Here is a 21,856-nt window from a genome sequence, read left to right as displayed (position 1 = left end):
TTCGACTCAGGTCTCTCAGTGCTCTGTCAAACTCTTCACGCAGTATCGTATCTCCCATTTCATCTTCATCTACGTCCTCTTCCAATTCCATAATATTGTCCTCAAGTATATTGCCCTTGTATAGACCCTCTACATACTCCTTCCACCTTTCTGCTTTATCTTCTTTGCTTACAACTGGGATTCCGTCCGAGCTCTTGATGTTCATACAAGTGGTTCTCTTTTCTCCAAAGGTCTCTTTAATTTTCCTGTAGGCAGTATCTATCTTACCCCTAGTGAGATAAGCCTCTACATCCTTACATTTGTCCTTTAGCAATCCCTGCTTAGCCATTTTGCACTTCTGTCGATCTCATTTTTGAGACGTCTGTATTCCTGTTTGCCTGCTTCATTTACTGCATTTTTATATTTTCTCCTTTCATCAATTAAATTCAGTATTTCTTCTGTCACCCAAGGATTTCTACTAGCCCTTGTCTTTTTACCTACTTGATCCTCTGCTGCCTTCACTACTTCATCCCTCAAAGCTATCCATTCTTCTTCTACTGTATTTCTTTCCCCCATTCCTGTCAATTGCTCCCTTATGCTCTCCCTGAAACTCTGTACAACCTCTGGTTCTTTCAGTTTATCCAGGTCCCATCTCCTTAAATTCCCACCTTTTTGCAGTTTCTTCAGTTTTAATCTACAGGTCATAACCAATAGATTTTGGTCAGAGTCCACATCTGCCCCTGGAAATGTCTTACAATTTAAAACCTGGTTCTTAAATCTCTGTCTTACCATTATATAATCTATCTAATACCTTTTAGTATCTCCAGGGTTCTTCCATGTATACAACCTTCTTTCACGATTCTTAAACCAAGTGTTACCTATGATTAAGCTGTGCTCTGTGCAAAATTCTACCAGGCGGCTTCCTCTTTCATAACTTACCCCCAATCCATATTCAACTACTACGTTTCCTTCTCTTCCTTTTCCTACTACCGAATTCCAGTCACCCATGACTATTAAATTTTCATCACCCTTCACTATCTGAATAATTTCTTGTATTTCATCATACATTTCTTCAATTTCTTCGTCATCTGCAGAGCTAGTTGGCATATAAACTTGTAGTACAGTAGTAGGTGTGGGCTTCGTTTCTATCTTGGCCACAATAATGCGTTCACTGTGCTGTTGGTAGTAGCTTACCCACACTCCTATTTTTTTATTCATTATTAAACCTACTCCTGCATTACCCCTATTTGATTTTGTATTAATAACCCTGTATTCAGCTCGCCAAAAGTCTTGTTCCTCCTGCCACCGATCTTCACTAATTCCCACTATATCTAACTTTAGCCTATCCATTTCCCTTTTTAAATTTTCTAACCTACCTTCCTGATTAAGGGATCTAACATTCCACACTACGATCCGTAGAACGCCGGTTTTCTATCTCTTGATAACAACGTCCTCTTGAGTAGTCCCCGCCAGGAGATCCGAATGGGGGACTATTTTACCTCTGGAATATTTTACCTAAGAGGACGCCATCATCATTTAATCATAAAGTAAAGCTGCATGCCCTCGGGAAAAAATTATGGCTGTAGTTTCCCCGTGCTTTCAGCCGTTCGCAGTACCAGCACAGCAAGGCCGTTTTGGTTAGTGTTGCAAGGCCAGATCAGTCAACCATCCAGACTGTTGCCCCTGGAACTACTGAAAAGGCTGCTGCCCCTCTTCAGGAATCACACGTTTGTCTGGCCTCTCAACAGACACCCCTCCGTTGTGGTTGCACCTACAGTACGGCCATCTGTATCGCTGAGGCACGCAAGCCTCCCCACCAACGGCAAGGTCCATGGTTCATGGGGGTAGCAAAAACAGTTGACCATTTAAAAAAAATACCAGCCCATTTCATTCACAATTGTGCACGTGATTTCAACCTTCAGTGAACTGCCAAACCGATCCCATTACCATTGAATCATTCATCTGATTTTTTACACCTACATCTATACTCCACAAACTACCGCAAAGAGCATGGCAGAGGGTATGTTCCATTGTACCAGTTATTACGGTTTCTGGCCATTCAGTTCTGAGATGGAGCTTCAGAAGAATGAGTATTTGAATGCTGTGTGCATGCTGTACTTATTCTAATCCTGTCCTCATGACCCTTATGTGAGGGGGTTTTAGTATATTCCTAGATGCTTCATTTAAAGCCAGTTCTGGAAACTTTGTTAATAGACTTTCTCGGGATAGTTTATGTCTATCTACAAGTTCAGTTTGCTCCTGCATCACTCTGACACATTCCCAAGGGTCAGACAAACCTGTGACCATTCGTGTTGTTCTTCTACATATACATTCAATATCCCCATATAGTTCTATTGATGCAGGTCCCACACACTTGAGCAGCATTCTAGAATGGATCGCATGAATTATTTGTAAGCAATCTGCTTTGTAGACTTTCAGCACTTCTCAGTATTTTACCAATAAACCAAAGTCTACCACCTGTTTTACCCAAACTTAACGTATGTGATCATACCATTTCATATCCTTACAACAGGTATTTATATGAATTGGCAGATTGCAACAGTCACTTTTTGATATTATAGTCATAGAATACTAAGTTTTTTCATTTTTGAATAGTGTACAAAGTTGACAGTCTTTGCACCACTTTGAATTCTTAACAAGATCTGTCTGAATATTTATGCAGTTTGTTTCAGACAGTAGTTCATTATAGATAACTGCATCATCTGCAAAACATCTGAGATTACTATTAATATTGTCCGCAAGGTCATTCATTTACAACATTAACGTCAAGGTCGCAACACACTTCCCTGGGGGCACAACCCAAGTTAGTTCTACATCTGACAGTGACTCTTGATCCAAGATAATGTGCTGTGTCCTCCCCACCAACAAGTCCTCAATGCAATCACAAAGTTCATTTGATACGCCATATGATAGAACTGTTGACAATAAGCATAGGTGTGGTACTGAGTCAAATGCTTTTTGGAAATCAAGAACCACAGCATACACCTGACTGCCTTGATCCAAAGCTTTCAGTATCTCACATGAGAAAAGTGAGTTGGGTTTCACGTGATTGATGCTGGTTGGCATTGAGGTGGTCATTCTGTTCAAAATATCTCATTATGTTTGAGCTCAGAATATGTTCTAAGATTCTACAACAAATGACTGTCTAGGATATTGGATGGTAATTTTGTGAATCATGTATAATGCCATTCTTACAGACTGGTGTGACCTGTGTTTTTTTCCAACAACAGGCCATGTTTTTTTTGTTCAAGGGACCTACAATGGATTATAGTTAGAAGAAGGGCTAACTCGGCCACAAATTCAGTCTAGAACCTGATGGAGATTTCATCGGGCCCTGAGTTTTTATTGTGCAAGTTTTAGTTTCTTCAGCTTCCCAATGAAGGACTCAGGACATTCCATGGAGAAGGTGAAGAAACTAAAACTCGCACGCTGAATGACATCCTCATCAGCTTTGGTGTTGTTTCTTGAGCACCTGGAAGGTGTCGCCATGGGTAGTCTTCTGAGTCCAGCGGTGGCTAACTTCTTCATGAAACACTTCGGACCACAGGCACTGGCCGTGGCATCTTGTAAGCCTAAAGTGTGGTACAGGTACACTGATGATACCTTCGTTGTGTGGAGCCATGGTGAAGAACAACTCAGTGACTTCCTAAGACACTTGAACAGTCTCCATGCCAACATAAAATTTACTATGGAAGTAGAGAAGGATAAAAATCTACCATTTCTAGATGTGCTGGTCACAAGGGATGGTGAAAACCTGGGACACAGCATGTATGGAAAACCAACACACACGAACCAATACCTGCACAAACTATCAAATCGCCACCCAAGCTTGAAAAGGGCACCTCATACGTGAAATACAGAGCACAGGTACTCCACAAGTGACATTAAAAGTATAAAAGAGCCAAACACTCGGCAAAGTAACAAATCAGAAATGCCAGGAATATACCGCATAGCTTGCACATGTGTGCAAAGCTTATATTGGAATGACTGGACGATCGATCAACACCAATATTAGAGAACGTAAACAACATTGCAGGTTGGGGCAGGTGGAGGAAATAGGGTGTGGCAGAGCACACGCTGTGTGAGACCAGCCACAGTAGTAAAATTCGCCAACACAGAAGTTCTGGCTGTAGAGAACAACTACCACACCTGCTTGTTCAGAGAAGCTGTAGAAATACACAATCATGAGAACAGCTTCAACAAGAAAGGGGACAGCCTCAAAGTAAAAGGATCCTGGCTTCCTGTGCTGCACCAAACGATCGTCATGCGCAGCAAGAGACCCGCACTAGAAATGACCCCAGAGAAGACCTCTGGCGTTGGTGCACCAGGTACAGTCTGCGGCCACAAGCTCAGCTCCAGTCCACCACCAGCAATGGAGGGTGAAACTTTGACAATGCCAGCCACTCATTCTAGTGAAACGTCAGAAAAATCATCAAATGAACATCAGCCGAAGAACCCGAGACAGAAGCCAACAGGCAGTTAGTCATTGAAGGCTACACACATTGCTCTCTTGACAGCCAAATGTGTTTCATTCAGCACCTCTTTATCTATAGCACTATGCTTTGTTTTACACCTACTGTGCAGTAGTCTGTTTCTTTAGAAGTTTCTTTACAGTGGATGTATACCACGAAGGGGGAAGGAAGCTGAAGAAACTAAAACTTGTGCAAACAAAACTCAAGGCTCAATGAAATCTCCATCAGATTCTACACTGAATTTGTGTCTGAGTTAGCCCTTCTTCTAACTATAATCTATGGAGCTATAGTCTCCCTACATACTCTGCCCCTGTAAGTTTCTAGTTCCTCATTGAGATATGACACATTTAGTATTGTTACACTGGATGTCTTATCATGCCTACCACAAACAAAACTGTAATTGTTCTAAGTGATTGTTGGATGATTAACGCCTCCACTGATGATTACAGTACAATTGGGGAACTTACTAGTAAACTGAGGTTTTCTGTAAAGTCTTCGGTTCCATCAGGAGATTGGTGGGCGATAGGAGGATCCAGTTACCATTTTGTGCCCACTTGATACTGTGTCTTACCCAAAGATCTCACAAGCAGCTTCTGTTTTTATCTCTGGATTTAAGTTTCTGAATACACCACTTCCATTTCCCATTAGCTTATCCTTTCGATATACATGTAAATTTTACCCAAAAATCTCACTGCTATCAAATTCAACCAGCTTTCTGCACCTAGTATTGTTTGAGCTTTGCTGCTTTTCATGAGTGCTTCAAACTCTGGCACTTTGTTGCGAATAATTCTGCAATTAACCATTAGGATTTTAGTACTCACATGTGTAAACCTCTGAAATCTTTTGATGAATGCTGACTGATTTAATGATCTTGTATTCACAAAACAAATTACAGATCTAATCTATTACGTGGTGGGATTTTCAATTAACATCATTCTAAACAGGCACTATACAGTAGAAATAACACAGATTGTACTCTCCACTTCCTTCTCCTTGACTCAACACGACCACAACACATCTGCAAAGCTATGACTCTAATGCTTTGTGGAAAGAAATACTAATAGCACTTGATTTCTGGACATACCTTCTATCATTTACCTTTGCTGTAGACATTTTTGTTTGAATGTGTTGTGAGTTTATTCTTTCCTTTATACCATTTTTCAGCAGCAGAAAATAAACTTTAAAAAAATAGTGAACAGTTTATGAGCAAAGGTTGTCCTGAGTTTGTGATGATTGGGCATCAAGAAGAATTGGTGTGCAAGAGCATCAAATGCAGCATAATCAAATAGTATCTTACTAACTGCACCACAACCAATTCTGAGTCACATCTCCAGATTATTTGGAGAATTGTTACTTCTATGCTTACTCAATAAGCTTTAAATCATAGAAAAGTTGTAATTTCACATTAAAATGACGCCATGACTAACAAATCACTATATTAGGTACTTAGTTTATTATTTTTCAGTGTTTCTTCCTTGGAGAGAAAAGTTATTTTAATATTGTTCACTATTGGCATAGTCCGTTTCACTGCTTTCTGTGAATGATTCATCCATAATGGAAATAGGTATGGTTTACATTACATGCAAATATTTTTGCAATGTGAATTGTAGACCGCAAATTGCAACAGTTGTGAATATTGTTTTGGATAGATGTAATAGAGCAAAGTCTGTAATTTATGATTTTAGTTATAAATTTTTTTTATGAATGACCTTCATGTGTCAGGAAGCGTACGGAATTGCTATTTTTCTAAAAATATTTTTTTTATGGGTAATATCTCGTTAACAGGTATAAGAAGCTTAACTGTTATCTCAGTCATTTGTCTGACATTAATATTTTGCTCAGAGTATCCACCATTGTATTAAAGTGTAAAATTTTCCATCAACTAGTACCTTGTTTCGCAGTCTCGAACAAGTAAAACACAAAACTCTCTCGTTACAAGAGGTAGTACTGACATAGGTCAAATGACGGCAGATACTGACAGATATTCGCTTTTACATAAAGAGGGCACACAAGACACGGTAAACACAAGACATATCAAGGATCTTACAAGTAGATCAAAGCTCCAGAACTTCCGAGTTTAAATGTAGGTGAGAATTTAAGCAATATGATAAGCAGAAACTTTCCTACACTGCATTGTGACTCCCAGAGAAAAGAAACTAAATAAGTGATAAATGCTAACCAACAATAATCTAAAATAAATATTCTAAACGAATTATCCATTGTAATCACAGATTTACAGTAAATTGTGTTTTTAGTTAAATTTGTTGCTGATAATCCACTACACTTCAAAGCAGTAGTAATTTTCATAACTTCCATCATGCAGATAAACAGTGATCTTCATTGCTTTTCAATAAAATTGACTCTACCTGAAAGTGGTGTGAATTTTGATACAACAAAAATACTCAGTTATGTATTTAGTAGTATGGAGATAAGGAGGTGATTGGCAGTTTTGAACCTATTACTTACATTTACAGTGAGGATAAGTTTTTTTCAGTTTTTAGTGCATGCTTCTGTTCATTATGTTACGTTTTTATCTCATTATTTGAATGATTGAAGTTAAGATTATCAAAATAGAAAAAAGGTAAACTGTGTCAAAATACAACCTGAAAACAGAAACAAACTTTAAAAACTAAATGTAAAAAATGAGTCAGAATAAAGATCTGCATATTGTTTTGTAATGTGACATTGTGCAGATACTGAGGATGATTTGAAAATAAATGAAATTACACACAACTGGCTTATTTTTAAAATTCTGTTAATGTACCGTCCATAAACTGATTTTAACAACTAAAGCACCAACAGCAGAAAGGATAATTTCTAATTTACTTCACTATGTGAATGTTATTTTCATAAAACCTAGCAATGAAAATAAGTCTGTGAACAGCTTTAAAAAACAGCATGTGCACATGCAAATTGATTTCAGCATGAAGCATATCACTTTTTGCTGTGAAATTTTGCCCTTTTGAAACAAGACTGCACTATTGTAGAAATTAAAAGTACCCAGAACAGTAATACAGATGCGTAAGCAAAAGAAAACTGTCTCAAGCTAATATTTGCCATATAATCACTCAAAGCAGGTATCAATATTACACCAAAAAATAGTTTAGAGTATCAATGTGTTTACAGTATCATGTATCAATACCACCCAATTCTTATATTCACTTGGGATCTGTCGGTCCCAGTGGTGCGTGTCTGCTTTGCCACACCTCCAGCAGCCGTCTGCAGCCAAAATGTAGGAAAGCCGGCAGCAGCCACTCAGCCCACTTGGGCTTGGCACCAGTACACTGAGACAACTTTGTTCATGCTTAGGACAGTATGTCTCATCCTAGTCACTGTTTTAAGAGGTGGATTCTAGTTCTTGTTGCTTATTTGTAAAGAGTCTTCATTCACTTGGAGGAATAAAAGTTAAGTAAATCTTATTCTTGTAATAAAATATATTAAAAACAAAGATTCCAAGACTTACCAAGCGGGAAAGCGCCGGCAGACAGGCACAATGAACAAAACACACACACAGAATTACTAGCTTTCACAACCGATGGTTGCTTCTTCAGGAAAGAGGGAAGGAGAGGGAAAGACGAAAGGATGTGGGTTTTAAGGGAGAGGGTAAGGAGTCATTCCAATCCCGGGAGCGGAAAGACTTCCCTTAGGGGGAAAAAAGGACAGGTGTACACTTGCACACACACACACACACACACACACACACACACACACATATATCCATCCACACATACACAGACACAAGCAGACATATTTAAAGGCAAAGAGTAAGGGCAGAGATGTCAGTCGAGGCGGAAGTACAGAGGCAAAGAAGTTGTTGAATGACAGGTGAGGTATGAGCGGTGGCAACTTGAAATTAGCGGAGGTTGAGGCCTGGCGGATATCGAGAAGAGAGGATATACTGAAGGGCGAGTTCCCATCTCCGGAGTTCGGATAGGTTGGTGTTGGTGGGAAGTATCCAGATAACTCGGACGGTGTAACACTGTGACCAGATGTGCTGGCCGTGCACCAAGGCATGTTTAGCCACAGGATGATCCTCATTACCAACAAACACTGTCTGCCTGTGTCCATTCATGTGAATGGACAGTTTGTTGCTGGTCATTCCCACATAGAAAGCGTCACAGTGTAGCCAGGTCAGTTGGTAAATCACGTGGGTGCTTTCACACGTGGCTCTCCCTTTGATCGTGTACACCTTCCGGGTTACAGGACTGGAGTAGGTGGTGGGAGGGTGCATAGGACAGGTTTTACACCAGGGGCGGTTGCAAGGGTAGGAGCCAGAGGGTGGTTTGGGGATTTCATAGGGATTCTTGTAATGTTAACTTGGTCACTGATCATCTCTGCTCCTGTCCGGCTATCCTACAACAGCAGTTGCTGCACCAATCTGTAGCGTACCTCTCCTTACCATTGTGTACAAAGTTATACAGAACAATGTAGCTATACTAGTATGCTATTTTCCACGTGTTAGAACATTCAGCGTCTTGTGTACAAATTCAGTACAAAAGTTATCGTGGTTGTTTTCCTGTTTTATCATTATAGCTTAAAATATATAAGTGTAAAGAGGATGACCATCACATTACCAGTTCCATTTTAAATTTTATTTTATTTTATTTTCTTTCTGATTTATTTCATACACATTGCGAGGGAGATAATAGGGAACAAAAACATTTGACTGACTGACATGAAATGAACTTTTTACATATATGTTATGTAGTCTGTCTCAAATTTTGTCATATAAAATTGTCCAGGAACTGTAGCACTGTATATATTACAGTTACTGAAAGAATGAAAATTTTCTCTCTCTCTCTCTCTCTCTCTCTCTCTCTCTCTATCTATCTATCTTACACACACACACACACACACACACACACACACACACGAATTTTGTGGAAGCCCTCCACTGCCATAACCAGCTGGGTTAACATTGTTGTGAACTGAAATGAAATCGTATATGAGTGCAGTGCCTGTTGCTACAATTGAGGTATGGGGATATACTAGACATGGCCTACATTTGATTAAGAAAGGGAAGGTCTGCTAAGCTGCTTACAGAAATTTTATGGAGCCCACCATCACATGAGCCAAGATCCCTGTGGTTACTGGTGTCAGAGAGGTATCTGTTTTAGGTTAGAATCAGGGTTCAGGCACCCTGCTGTTATGAAAGAAGTTAAATTAACAGGAGTGCCGCACAAAGTGCTTAAGAGCTCACAGAAATGGAAGGTTAGCTTATTTCACCAGAATATTAGAGGCTTGAATTATAAGGTAGAAGAGCTTCTTGTCTGTTAGGAAAATGTAGAGAGTTCTGAAAAGATATATCCTGTGCCTATGTGAACACCACATAATTAAAGGGTTTGAAAAGATAAACATAAAAGATTACACTCTAGCATCCTACTCATGTAGAACTAATATGGGAAAATGAGTTGTTAAATATATTAAAGCAGAATGTTACGCTCAAAAACAATGAGAGAAGTAGATTTTGCAATGATCAGCACATATAACTGTATACTTGTGAATTATACTGAAAAATAATTCGCTTTTAATTGTAAACATATACACTCATGCTCATAAATTAAGGATAATGCTGATACATGGTGAAACAAAGCTCTGATGGACGGTTTGTGGGTTTAAATCACCTCTGGGTATGACCATGCAGTGCATTTGACCTGTGGTTGTTGCACGATGGTGCTGGCAGCAGTCCACATATGCAGAGGTGTGTTGGTGCATGTCAGAGTACGGTGCAGCGAGTAAGTGTGCAGACATTTTGAGATATGCTAATGGTGACTGTGTGTTGAAAATAGCTCAAAGAACACATATTGATGATGTTAGGAGGGATAGAATACTAGGGTGACTGTAGGCTGGTCAAACACAGCAGGTCGTAGCACGGGCCCTCCGTGTGCCACAAAGTGTGATCTCAAGATTATGGCAACGATTCCAGCAGACAGATAAAATTTTATCTGTTTCATAATAAATTCACACCATTGATTGAAAATATTTTTTTCAGTTTTAAAAAGACACAGCATATTCACTTCTGCACATCTAGAAGTACTACATCAATGATGAATTTGAGACATGTGGGGAGGAAATAATAAATAGGGTGGGAACTTCAGAGTTGTTAGGTGTCCGTATTTATGAGACTTTAAACTAGAAGCAGCCCATTTTGGGACTTCGAAAACAACTTGGTTCAGGCACATTTGTGCTTAAAATCATTGCAAATCCTGGGGAGAGGCAAATCAGTAAGTTGACATATTTCCATTCCATTGTGTTAAAGTATTACTTGCTCTGAATACACAAGATCACAAGTAGGTGTAATTAGACTTTGGTTGTTGCTGTGCTGGTACTGCGAATGGCTGAAAGCAAGGGGAAACTACGGCCGTAATCTTTCCCGAGGGCATGCAACTTTACTGTATGATTAAATGATGATGGCGTCCTCTTGGGTAAAATATTCCGGAGGTAAAATAGTCCCCCATTCGGATCTCCAGGCGGGGACTACTCAAGAGGATGTCGTTATCAGGAGAAAGAAAACTGGCGTTCTACGTATCGGAGCGTGGAATGTCAGATCCCTTAATCGGGCAGGTAGGTTAGAAAATTTAAAAAGGAAAATGGATAGGTTAAAGTTAGATATAGTGGGAATTAGTGAAGTTCGGTGGCAGGAGGAACAAGACTTCTGGTCAAGTGACTACAGGGTTATAAACACAAAATCAAATAGGGGTAATGCAGGAGTAGCTTTAATAATGAATAGGAAAATAGGAATGCGGGTAAGCTACTACAAACAGCATAGTGAATGCATTATTGTGGCAAAGATAGATACGAAGCCCACACCTACTACAGTAGTACAAGTTTATATGCCAACTAGCTCTGCAGATGACGAAGAAATTGAAGAAATGTATGATCAAATAAAAGAAATTATTCAGATAGTGAAGGGTGATGAAAATTAAATAGTCATGGGTGACTGGAATTCGGCAGTAGGGAAAGGGAGAGAAGGAAATGTAGTTGGTTAATATGGACTGGGGCAAAGAAATGACAGAGGAAGCCGCCTGGTAGAATTTTGCACAGAGCACAACTTAATCATAGCTAACACTTGGTTTAAGAATCATGGAAGAAGGTTGTATACATGGAAGAACCCTGGAGACACTAAAAGGTATTAGATAGATTATATAATGGTAAGACAGAGATTTAAGAACCAGGTTTTAAATTGTAAGACATTTCCAGGGGCAGATGTGGACTCTGACCAAAATCTATTGGTTATGACCTGTAGATTAAAACTGAAGAAACTGCAAAAAGGTGGGAATTTAAGGAGATGGGACCTGGATAAACTGAAAGAACCAGAGGTTGTACAGAGTTTCAGGGAGAGCATAAGGGAGCAATTGACAGGAATGGGGGAAAGAAATACAGTAGAAGAAGAATGGATAGCTTTGAGGGATGAAGTAGTGAAGGCAGCAGAGGATCAAGTAGGTAAAAAGACAAGGGCTAGTAGAAATCCTTGGGTGACAGAAGAAATACTGAATTTAATTGATGAAAGGAGAAAATATAAAAATGCAGTAAATGAAGCAGGCAAACAGGAATACAGACGTCTCAAAAATGAGATCGACAGAAGTGCAAAATGGCTAAGCAGGGATTGCTAAAGGACAAATGTAAGGATGTAGAGGCTTATCTCACTAGGGGTAAGATAGATACTGCCTACAGGAAAATTAAAGAGACCTTTGGAGAAAAGAGAACCACTTGTATGAACATCAAGAGCTCGGACGGAATCCCAGTTGTAAGCAAAGAAGATAAAGCAGAAAGGTGGAAGGAGTATGTAGAGGGTCTATACAAGGGCAATATACTTGAGGACAATATTATGGAATTGGAAGAGGACGTAGATGAAGATGAAATGGGAGATACGATACTGCGTGAAGAGTTTGACAGAGCACTGAGAGACCTGAGTCGAAACAAGGCCCCCGGAGTAGGCAACATTCCATTAGAACTACTGACGGCCTTGGGAGAGCCAGTCCTTACAAAACTCTACGATCTGGTGAGCAAGATGTATGAGACAGGTGAAATACCCTCAGACTTCAAGAAGAATATAATAATTCCAATACCAAAGAAAGCAGGTGTTGACAGATGTGAAAATTACCGAACTATCAGTTGCAAAATACTAACACGAATTCTTTACAGACGAATGGAAAAACTAGTAGAAGCTGACCCCGGGGAAGATCAGTTTGGCTTCCGTAGAAATGTTGGAACACGTGAGGCAATACTGACCCTACGACTTATCTTAGAAGAAAGATTAAGGAAAGGCAAACCTACGTTTCTAGGACTTAGAGAAATCTTTTGACAATGTTGACTGGAATTGTCTCCTTCAAATTCTGAAAGTGGCAGGGGTAAAATACAGGGAGCGAAAGGCTATTTACAATTTGTACAGAAACCAGATGGCAGTTATAATAGTCGAGGGGCATGAAAAGGAAGTAGCAGTTGGGAAGGGAGTGAGACAGGGTTGTAGCCTGTCCCCGATGTTATTCAATCTGTATATTGAGGAAGCAGTAAAGGAAAGAAAAGAAAAATTTGGAGTAGGTATTAAAATCCATGGAGAAGAAATAAAAAACTTTGAGGTTCACCGATGACATCGTAATTCTGTCAGAGACAGCAAAGGACTTGGAAGAGCAGTTTAACGGAATGGATAGTGTCTTGAAAGGAGGATTTAAAATGAACATCAACAAAAACAAAACGAGGATAATGGAATGTAGTCGAATTAAGTCGGGTGATGTTGAGGGTATTAGATTAGGAAATGAGACACTTAAAGTAGTAAAGGAGTTTTGCTATTTGGGGAGCAAAATAACTGATGATGGTCGAAGTAGAGAGGATATAAAATGTAGACTGTCATTGGCAAGGAAAGCGTTTCTGAGAAAGAGAAATTTGTTAACATCGAGTATAGATTTAAGTGTCAGGAAGTCATTTCTGAAAGTATTTGTATGGAGTGTAGCCATGTATTGAAGTGAAACATGGACGATAAATAGTTTGGACAAGAAGAGAATAGAAGCTTTCGAAATGTGGTGCTACAGAAGAATGCTGAAGATTAAATGGGTAGATCACATAAGTAATGAGGAAGTATTGAATAGGATTGGGGAGAAGAGAAGTTTGTGGCACAACTTGACCAGAAGAAGGGATTGGTTGGCAGGACATGTTCTGAGGCATCAAGGGATCACCAATTTAGTATTGGAGGCACCGCGGAGGCTAAAAATCGTAGAGGGAGACCAAGAGATGAATACAGTAAGCAGATTCAGAAGGACGTAGGTTGCAGTAGGTACTGGGAGATGAAGAAGCTTGCACAAGATAGAGTAGCATGGAGAGCTGCATCAAACCAGTCTCAGGACTGAAAACCACAACAACAACATTGTTTGAAAAAGTAAACTTTGGACACAGTCTGCTGTTTCTGATGCACTACAACAAAAGAAAATAAATGTTCTCCAGATGCATTGTAACTTTCATTACACCACGTGATAAAAGTTGAGTATTCTCATGATCAGTGTTCCTATATTCCATCTTGCCATTTTGATTGGCAGGAGGAGGTCACTCTATTCACAATACATCATTACGTTCAACCTTTTAGTATGTTCTATGAGTCTCCAACAAATGGATAGTGTGTGTGTGTGTGTGTGTGTGTGTGTGTGTGTGTGTGTGTGTGTAAGTAAGTAAGTAAGTAAGTAAGTAAGTAAAAGTTGCTTGCCCAGTGTCAGCAGATAAATAGGATATTGCATTCCCGGTCAAACACAAATGCGTCCACCAAAAGTAAGCATAAATTTGCCCACAATTTTATTCTCAAGTTACGAGGTGACAACAATTATATTTTTAATTTCCCCCCTAACATAAAAATCTATTAATTTTTCCCTTCCAGTAAATGCAGGTTTTCCCTTATGTAAATAAAACATTTTATTGTAATTATTGGCCAGCTTATACGAATTCTCAAAACCACTCGTCAAACACTTATACAAGCATGTTCTAGCAACTGACACTCATACCAGCTGGAACGGCACTTTTGTAGTAATTCACAACGGTTCATCATGCAAACAGCTTACAGGTACCAGAAATACAGACCAATGCGCATACACTGGATGAGACTCCAGATGGATAATAAAGTCTCATGAGAAGTGGATAAGTTAACCAGAAAGCTCAGTTCTAGTTGCTTCAGATTTAGCTCTCTCTCTCTCTCTCTTTTTGATGATCTTACAGACAAAATTGATAGCATACTTTACATATGTTTACACTGTAGTGTCCTATTGCTTAATCTTGTGGGACAGTGCACCTAAGATAAAAGGTATTTATTTTACAAAAGCAAGCAACAAGAAGGTTGTGTGAAGTCCATGGCATAACTTGGAGAAGCCTATTCAGGGATATGGGGCTAATTACACTTACATACCGTGAAGTATAAAATATCATTTTGGTGAAGTGATGTGTTGCACAATGTCTACCAAATGAACAAATGTTGATTGCCTCCATGAAAGGTATTTTTTGTTAATTTCTTTTTGCATATAATCAGATGTTGCCTTTTCTGTGGAAGGAGGATGTCAGTGACAGTCAAGGTGACATCACAGATATCTGGAGAGTTAGAGGATTTTCTGGTAGCTGTCATTCAAGAGCAAATGAGAATCGGTTGCTATCAAATGAAGTTGTATTGAGCACACGCTATTGTCATAAAATATTGTATGAGGTATTCAACTGTGGAACCGAATAAATCAATATATTTATATTAATGAAGGCCTCTGCATCATTTTTTTGAAAGTTGAGATTTGTTAGAGACCTTTTCAGCTTCAAGCACAGAAGAAATCGCAAAAGGAGACAAAATCTACATTAACAAAGAAAAAGTGGTTATTCTGACTTCTCAGTTCTTAACTCGTGCGGAGTCAGACTTACTGGTTCCAACATGAGGTCAGAATTATTCATTAACGGCAAACACAAGTTTATCGGCGAATATGTCACACCACGTAATATATGGAATAGCACCTCATCTTTGCGAGAACATTTCTGTGTGGGAAAGCTGTAAGAATTCAATCAGAAGAAGAAATTAATAAATTTCATCGGGAGGAATTCTGAGTAAATCGTACGGTTGTCTGCAGCAACGAAGGATGACATCCACTATCCCGCTTTAGTCTAAAGCAATTTACAACACTGCATCTTTAGGATTGTGATAAGATTCGAGTAGTCGATGAACAATCGATAAATCAGTCGAAATTAATGAGTCCACGCTGGAGTGTAACACAACTGTCCCGTTGCAGGAATAAGTCAAAATGACATGTTACATGGTGAATTTGTAACTCCATGTATGATATGTCACCTTGATGCAAGTGTCAACTTCACCTTGAAAATACTTTGTGGTCACCATTCTCAAAGTTCATTCCTTTCGTCGTCCTGGTATGCAGTGCCAAGTGACAGGTCTGTTGGACTCGCACCTTGTTTGCGATGTGCTGGTGCCAGAAGAGAGCTCCTATCTGTCCAAGCTACTAAATGGAGTAAACAAGTATTTTTTATTTATTGCATACTGTTCTTCGTATACAGCTTCAATTGTAATGATGGCTAAACAAATCTCTCAGCTCATGACAGACTATTACAATAATCACACGTTGTAACGATTTTATTTTTGAATGTTACTTAACTTTGCGTTTGCCTGGTTCATTGATGATCGAAAAGAACATCACGAAAGTTTCAAGCTTCACAAAATTATTTATTGACAATTTAAGTACACAGGCTCCTGAGATAAACAAAACACACTGACTGACTGACCTCCCTACAGCCTTGCTGCATCGCTTTAAATACAATTTTTAAGAATTGATACAGTGTTAATTTATTACAAAACATAACTAACAATTAAAAACAATTTTTTTCAAAACTAACTGCTGTTGCATTTGTACAGATTATAACATATTATTTTTTATCATATTTGGTCTTTTGTGTGAAAATTAATTTACAATCTGATTTCAACAATTATTTTGATTTTACTTTAATTTCGTAATTAGTGATTGTACGAATTGAACTCGAAGTATACACATCGTGCTTCGCCAGATTACATAAATTAAATACACATTTGTCTTATATGCAGGAGTTTGGTAAATTTTCTGTAGTGTAACGAAAAGGAGGTAATTATCAGCATAATTTACAAGCACTATTAATTACAATGAATTATGTAAAAATGAATAACGAATGAATTTGCATTACTGGATGATAATTGTTATTTTCATTTGAATCGGAATAACATTTTTTTGTGTTAACTAACATGCCAATTGAAAATTATGGTAATTAGAGTTATTAGTTACTTATGACAACATTTCCACTCTCTCTTAATAATATTTGTTGCTAAATATTTATTACTTAAATTTCTTGATTCAATATATAATTTTGCATATGTACATAATTTTGTTAATGCAAACATTTTTTGACAATCACGATAATGAAACTTTCTGGCAGATTAAAACTGTGTGCTGGACCGAAACTCGAGCTCGGGACCTTTGCCTTTCGCGGGCAAGTGCTCTACCATCTGAGCTATCCAAGCACAACTCACGCCCCGTCCTCACAGCTTTAGTTCTGCCAGTACCTCAGTCTCCTACCTTAAACTGGCAGGAAGTTTCATATCAGTGCGCACACTGCTGCAGAGTGAGAATCTCATTCTGGAATCACGATAATGTACATCTGTCCAGAATATTCTTCATGTGTTTCCAAAGAATAATAGGTTTTTTGGCAAATTGAACTGAATGATACCTATAAAGGTACACATAAAAGGCCTTAGGGAGCACTGAATTGTTCAATAAATACAAGGATATATATATATAAAGTAGTGGTGGTATCAGACACTTCATAATAATCTCGGGAGAGGCTGTAGCGTTATAACGTCTAGTTTTGATATTATCAGCTGAACGAATGACGGATTTTATATTGATTTTTTGGTGTTTGTCATAGTTTAAATTGTTGTGTGCACTTGTAGGCCGCAACGCCTGTAGACAAAGCGCTCCACCACAGCAGTTGGAGAGATTTAAGCGGAGTTAACACACACAACTAATGTGGCGCCATAGCTTGTGGCTTTCTGTACTGGTATCCTGAGCTGCCATTCACACAGGGTGTCACAAATTCTATGTAGTTTCCCAGCTTTCAGTATGACTTTAGTTGAAATCATAGGAGTGGGCGTGAATATTATAGTGCTGGTTATGGCATTATAGCTATGACAAGAGTCAAACACAAGGAAGCCAAATCTCGGATCTAAAAAGGGTGTCGCTCAGGAAAAATCAGGGGCCAGAAAACAAAGTTATAAAAGAAATGACACTCAGAGCCAAAAATGCTGTCTGCAGTGGCAAACTACCCAATAGCTGGCGTGTGAAGATTTTAGAATGTTCTTGTATTCGAATAACTAATTTTTAGTTTTACAGCTGCCACATTACACTACGGAGCTATTTCTTGCATATAATCCTTAATTCATACAATGCTTGGTCTCACAACCGAGTTGAAAATTTTGTGGTATGGCAAATGTCACATCTCCCAAGTTGTGCCACTAAAAACTGGGAGTTCACATGTGCAACTGCAGTAGGACACTAGCTATGGCAAAACTTTTGTTGTGTGTGTGAACCAAGCTTTCCTCGCAGTCACGCCTTGCCCGGAGCTGACATGACTTACAGTTCTACTGCACATACATAAAACGAGTGTGTGCTCAATTGTACATTCTCCAACTAATAACTACCTGAACTATGTTTTCCTTTCTCACAAACATTTTTCTTCAGCCTAAGAGGATAAAAGTGGAACATGTTATTTCAAAGAATCCCATGTTAACACCGCAGTGTGTTGTATGATTGTTGACCGCAACTCTCGAGGATTTCACTTGTGTGATAAGTCCCATGACAACTCCACAGCAACCATCACAAGATCACAACTGTGGTTCGTTAACCGACAGCATTGGCTTCTGTGATGTCGCAGCCTCCGGTCACGCAGTACGTCATATCAGTCGAGCTCTCCAGTGGCATCACAACCTGGTGAGTGCTTATGAAATTCAGTGAGCTGTACTCAGCCCTCACTGAGAGATCTTTGTGGTTGGTTGTAGTGGTGTGTTTGTCTTTTGGGGTAAACTACAAGTGATTTGACAACCAAATTTGGGGGTGTTGTGCAGGCTGGCTCTGTCATAGCAGGAACCTAAGTAAACTATAAATGTATTCTTATAGTAATTGTGTGCCCGTCATGGTGGGAGCCATGGACGTGAATGCACAAGAGTGGTTGAAAGATCTTAGTGCATATTTCAGCGCCAATACAAAGGCTACTGCAGAAGCAAATGCAGATTTAAAATAAGAAGCTACATGCTAATTAGACAATAATAATGCTAGTATAAAAGCTGATAGGGATGAACGTGCAGATATGATAGATTGTACATGTAATAACTAGGGGACATTGTATGTAAAATTGGTTGAAATTAGACATTTTCTGTTTTTGTTGAAGTTAAACATTTTCTGTTTTTGTTGAAATTAGACATTTTCTGTTTTCGACTCCTTAATGTACTTGAGACTTTCCTGAACATTTTGATATGTAATACATAAAAATCAGACAATTGTGAGACCTTCAAATAATATTTTGAATGTTGACGTGTGACTATCAAATTTTGCCGCTACACATTTACTGCCACAGTTGAGCAGTCATATTTTGGGAACCACACAGTCTGGAAGTCTGTGAATTGCTCTGTTTAGTGACTACTACTACATCTCAGAAGTTGGCATTATGAATAAACAAATCAGTCCTTTGTTTCTGATACTAGATTTCGTGGAAATTAGTATGATTATCTATTTTTGTCTTAAGCTAACTTTTATTTCTTTTTATACGTAAGTAAAATGACTAAGCGTAAAAGTAACTTCAAGAAACGCAAATTTGCGGGTAACAGGTATGTGAGACCTACATTTTCTTCTGAAGTACTAATTTCATCGAATATCAACCAATGAAAAGTCATGTCATGCTTTGTGTCCACCTCCATTAAAAACTTGGTGTAAATATAGACAAACTGAATTTTCTGGCACCCTGCATGAATTTACACATAAACATTCTCTTCCTTTGGCAGTAAGGGAGGTGATGGAACCTATTTACAGAGACTGGCAAATCCTGAAATACTAAAGAAGTGTTTACATGGGAAGACACAGAATTTGAATGAGTCCTTCAAAGATTGTGGTGTTGTGTACCTAAAAATGTATTTGTTGACTTTATGACTAAAGTTAGTAGTGGCTGATGCTGTAATAACTTTTAATGGTGGGAACTACAAAATACTTAAGGTTCTGGAGAAGTTAGGGGTAAGAGTTTTAAGTCTGTATAAGAATTTGTAATAAAACAGTTTTAAACCTCAATATCTTCTGAACTACATTTTTTATAATAAATGACCCATTTTCTAAAAAGGTACTGATGGTAGAGACATGAAATTTTCACAGCATGGTAAATCTGAGATTCAACACATGTAGAACTAGAATAATTAAAATATCCTGAGTTGTTTTGTTTTTATGTTCATTTACTTACAAAATTCTGTCAAAAAATTGAGTGTTTGAAAAAAAAGGATAACATGCTCCACAATACAATTTCAGTAATACTCCTAGTTCTGTGTATCTAGAAAGGTGCATTCAATAATTATGGAAAATTGTAAGCTGGTCTCTTAAAAAGTTTCCAAGATAGTGGGTCACAAAATTCGATAAGTTAACATTGGCAACATAGGACATACAATGTCCTCTTAATAACTTAAAGAGTCACATAAGGAAAAACGACATTAATGATAAAATATCTCAATTACAAACAACATTTTCCACTTTAACAAAGGAGTTAAATTCTAAGGTAATTTAACCGTGTGATTTAGTCTGCAGTGAAGTGAATGAGCAATTTAAAGGTGTAATGAGGACTTAACACAGTTAAAAGAAGTAACTGCACATGAGTTTAAAACAGGACTCAAACAAATCTGAAACGCACAATTAAGATCAAAATTGTTGAAACAAAGCAAAAATTCTGATGTCGCTGCCATTGAAGGCTCTATTTTTGCTTGTTTGGAGGAGCGAGCTAGCAAGTTAACCGGAAAAAAAATTGCAAAAAGTACACCTCTTTCTTGTGGGGATACAGATGAAATGGAAATTAGACGCTGTTATACTTGTAGCTGAATAGTTTGAGTCTGTTCCAGGCCTATTAACTATGGAATTTGTAGACGTGACTATTAAGTTAAAAACAACTACAGACACGAACCCGCCTGGATAGCCGTGCATGTTAAAGCGCCAATTCCAGGATAGGGAGGTGTGCCAGCCCCAGATCGAATCCTCCCGGCAGATTGACGATGAGAGTCTGTGCAGGCCAGCCTGGATGTTGTTTTGTTGCGGTTTCCCACATCCCACTAGGTGAATACCATGCCGGGACCGCAGTTATGCCTCAGATTTAGAAAACTTTTGGTCACTTCCACATGAATAACATTACATGCAGACAGTCGCAGGTACACATATTCCGCCCCAGGACGTGTGTGGGCGGCTACAGCAGGGCATCCAGCCACCATTTGAAAATAACCATGCCAAATCCGCCAATAACCGTACTGACTGTGTGGAACAAAGACACTAGACGAAAGAGACTAAATTCAGACATGTGTCAGTCTAGGTTCTCCAATCCAAGATACAGGTAGATGTTTTGTATTCTGCTTTGTCATCTTTGCCAGCATGTAACGACTATTTATCCGAATTAAATCCGCAGCAGGATGATAAATTTATTATTAATGTACCTCCTTTGACAGACGTCATTTCTAATAAGTCTACTTGGGAAATATTATCTGGTTTCATGAACGACTACAGTTTAACTGGTGGAACATTTATCTGACAGATTGTAATCAACAATTTTGCGATAATTGTGTAGGTTTAAGTTACCTGCTATCGTCTAGTGTTGATTTAGAGGACTGCTGAGTCCTTTTGGTATTAATTTACATTACCTATCTTAACGTTTTCGTCAGATTTAGTATCGGTGATTTAATGATAACATTTGTAAAAGTGATTATGTATAAAAATAACAGAAACAAAATTAATTATACATTTCCCTTGGAACTCTACGCTACGTTCTTCACAGATTTGAAGTATTTGGTGATTTTAAAGAAAACAACAAGGTAGGTTTGAAGATGAATGCAAATGACCTCATGCGTACACATACATCAGAGAAAGTTTTGCATCACCTCGGTTCCGAGAGTTCCAGACCGTGTACAGAAAATTGGAATAGAGATCAACAAAAACATCATTTCTGCCCTTTTATTGCTCATCAAAACCACACATTGCATGTTGTACCACCATATAGCAAGACCTTCAGAGGTGGTGGTCCAGATTTCTGTACACATCAGTACCTCTAATACTCAGCAGCAAGTCCTCTTGCATTGATACAGGCCTGTATTCATCATGGCATAC

The 21,856-nt window shown here is 38.6% G+C and overlaps 1 protein-coding gene across 4 annotated transcripts in view; it reads left to right on the top strand.

Moving 5' to 3' along the window:
* Positions 1–21,856, top strand: part of LOC126292300 (uncharacterized) — a 39,651-nt gene that overhangs the window by 2,687 nt on the left and 15,108 nt on the right. Inside the window, exons 3-4 of one of the 4 annotated variants that reach the window (XM_049986234.1) lie at positions 18,329–18,448; positions 19,516–19,735. In XM_049986234.1, the coding sequence (XP_049842191.1) occupies positions 18,329–18,448; positions 19,516–19,518 (123 nt within the window). In that variant the 3' untranslated portion in view covers positions 19,519–19,735. Of the gene's footprint in view, positions 1–14,976; positions 15,681–18,328; positions 18,449–19,515; positions 19,736–21,856 lie in introns of those variants that run through there. The other 3 variants (XM_049986233.1, XM_049986235.1, XM_049986232.1) reach the window with 3 other exon arrangements.

This window comes from Schistocerca gregaria, chromosome 9 (assembly GCF_023897955.1).
Source record: "Schistocerca gregaria isolate iqSchGreg1 chromosome 9, iqSchGreg1.2, whole genome shotgun sequence".
Lineage (NCBI taxonomy): Eukaryota > Metazoa > Arthropoda > Insecta > Orthoptera > Acrididae > Schistocerca > Schistocerca gregaria.
The sequence above is the reverse complement of the archived record's forward strand: the minus strand, read 5'-3'. Positions and strand labels throughout refer to the sequence as shown.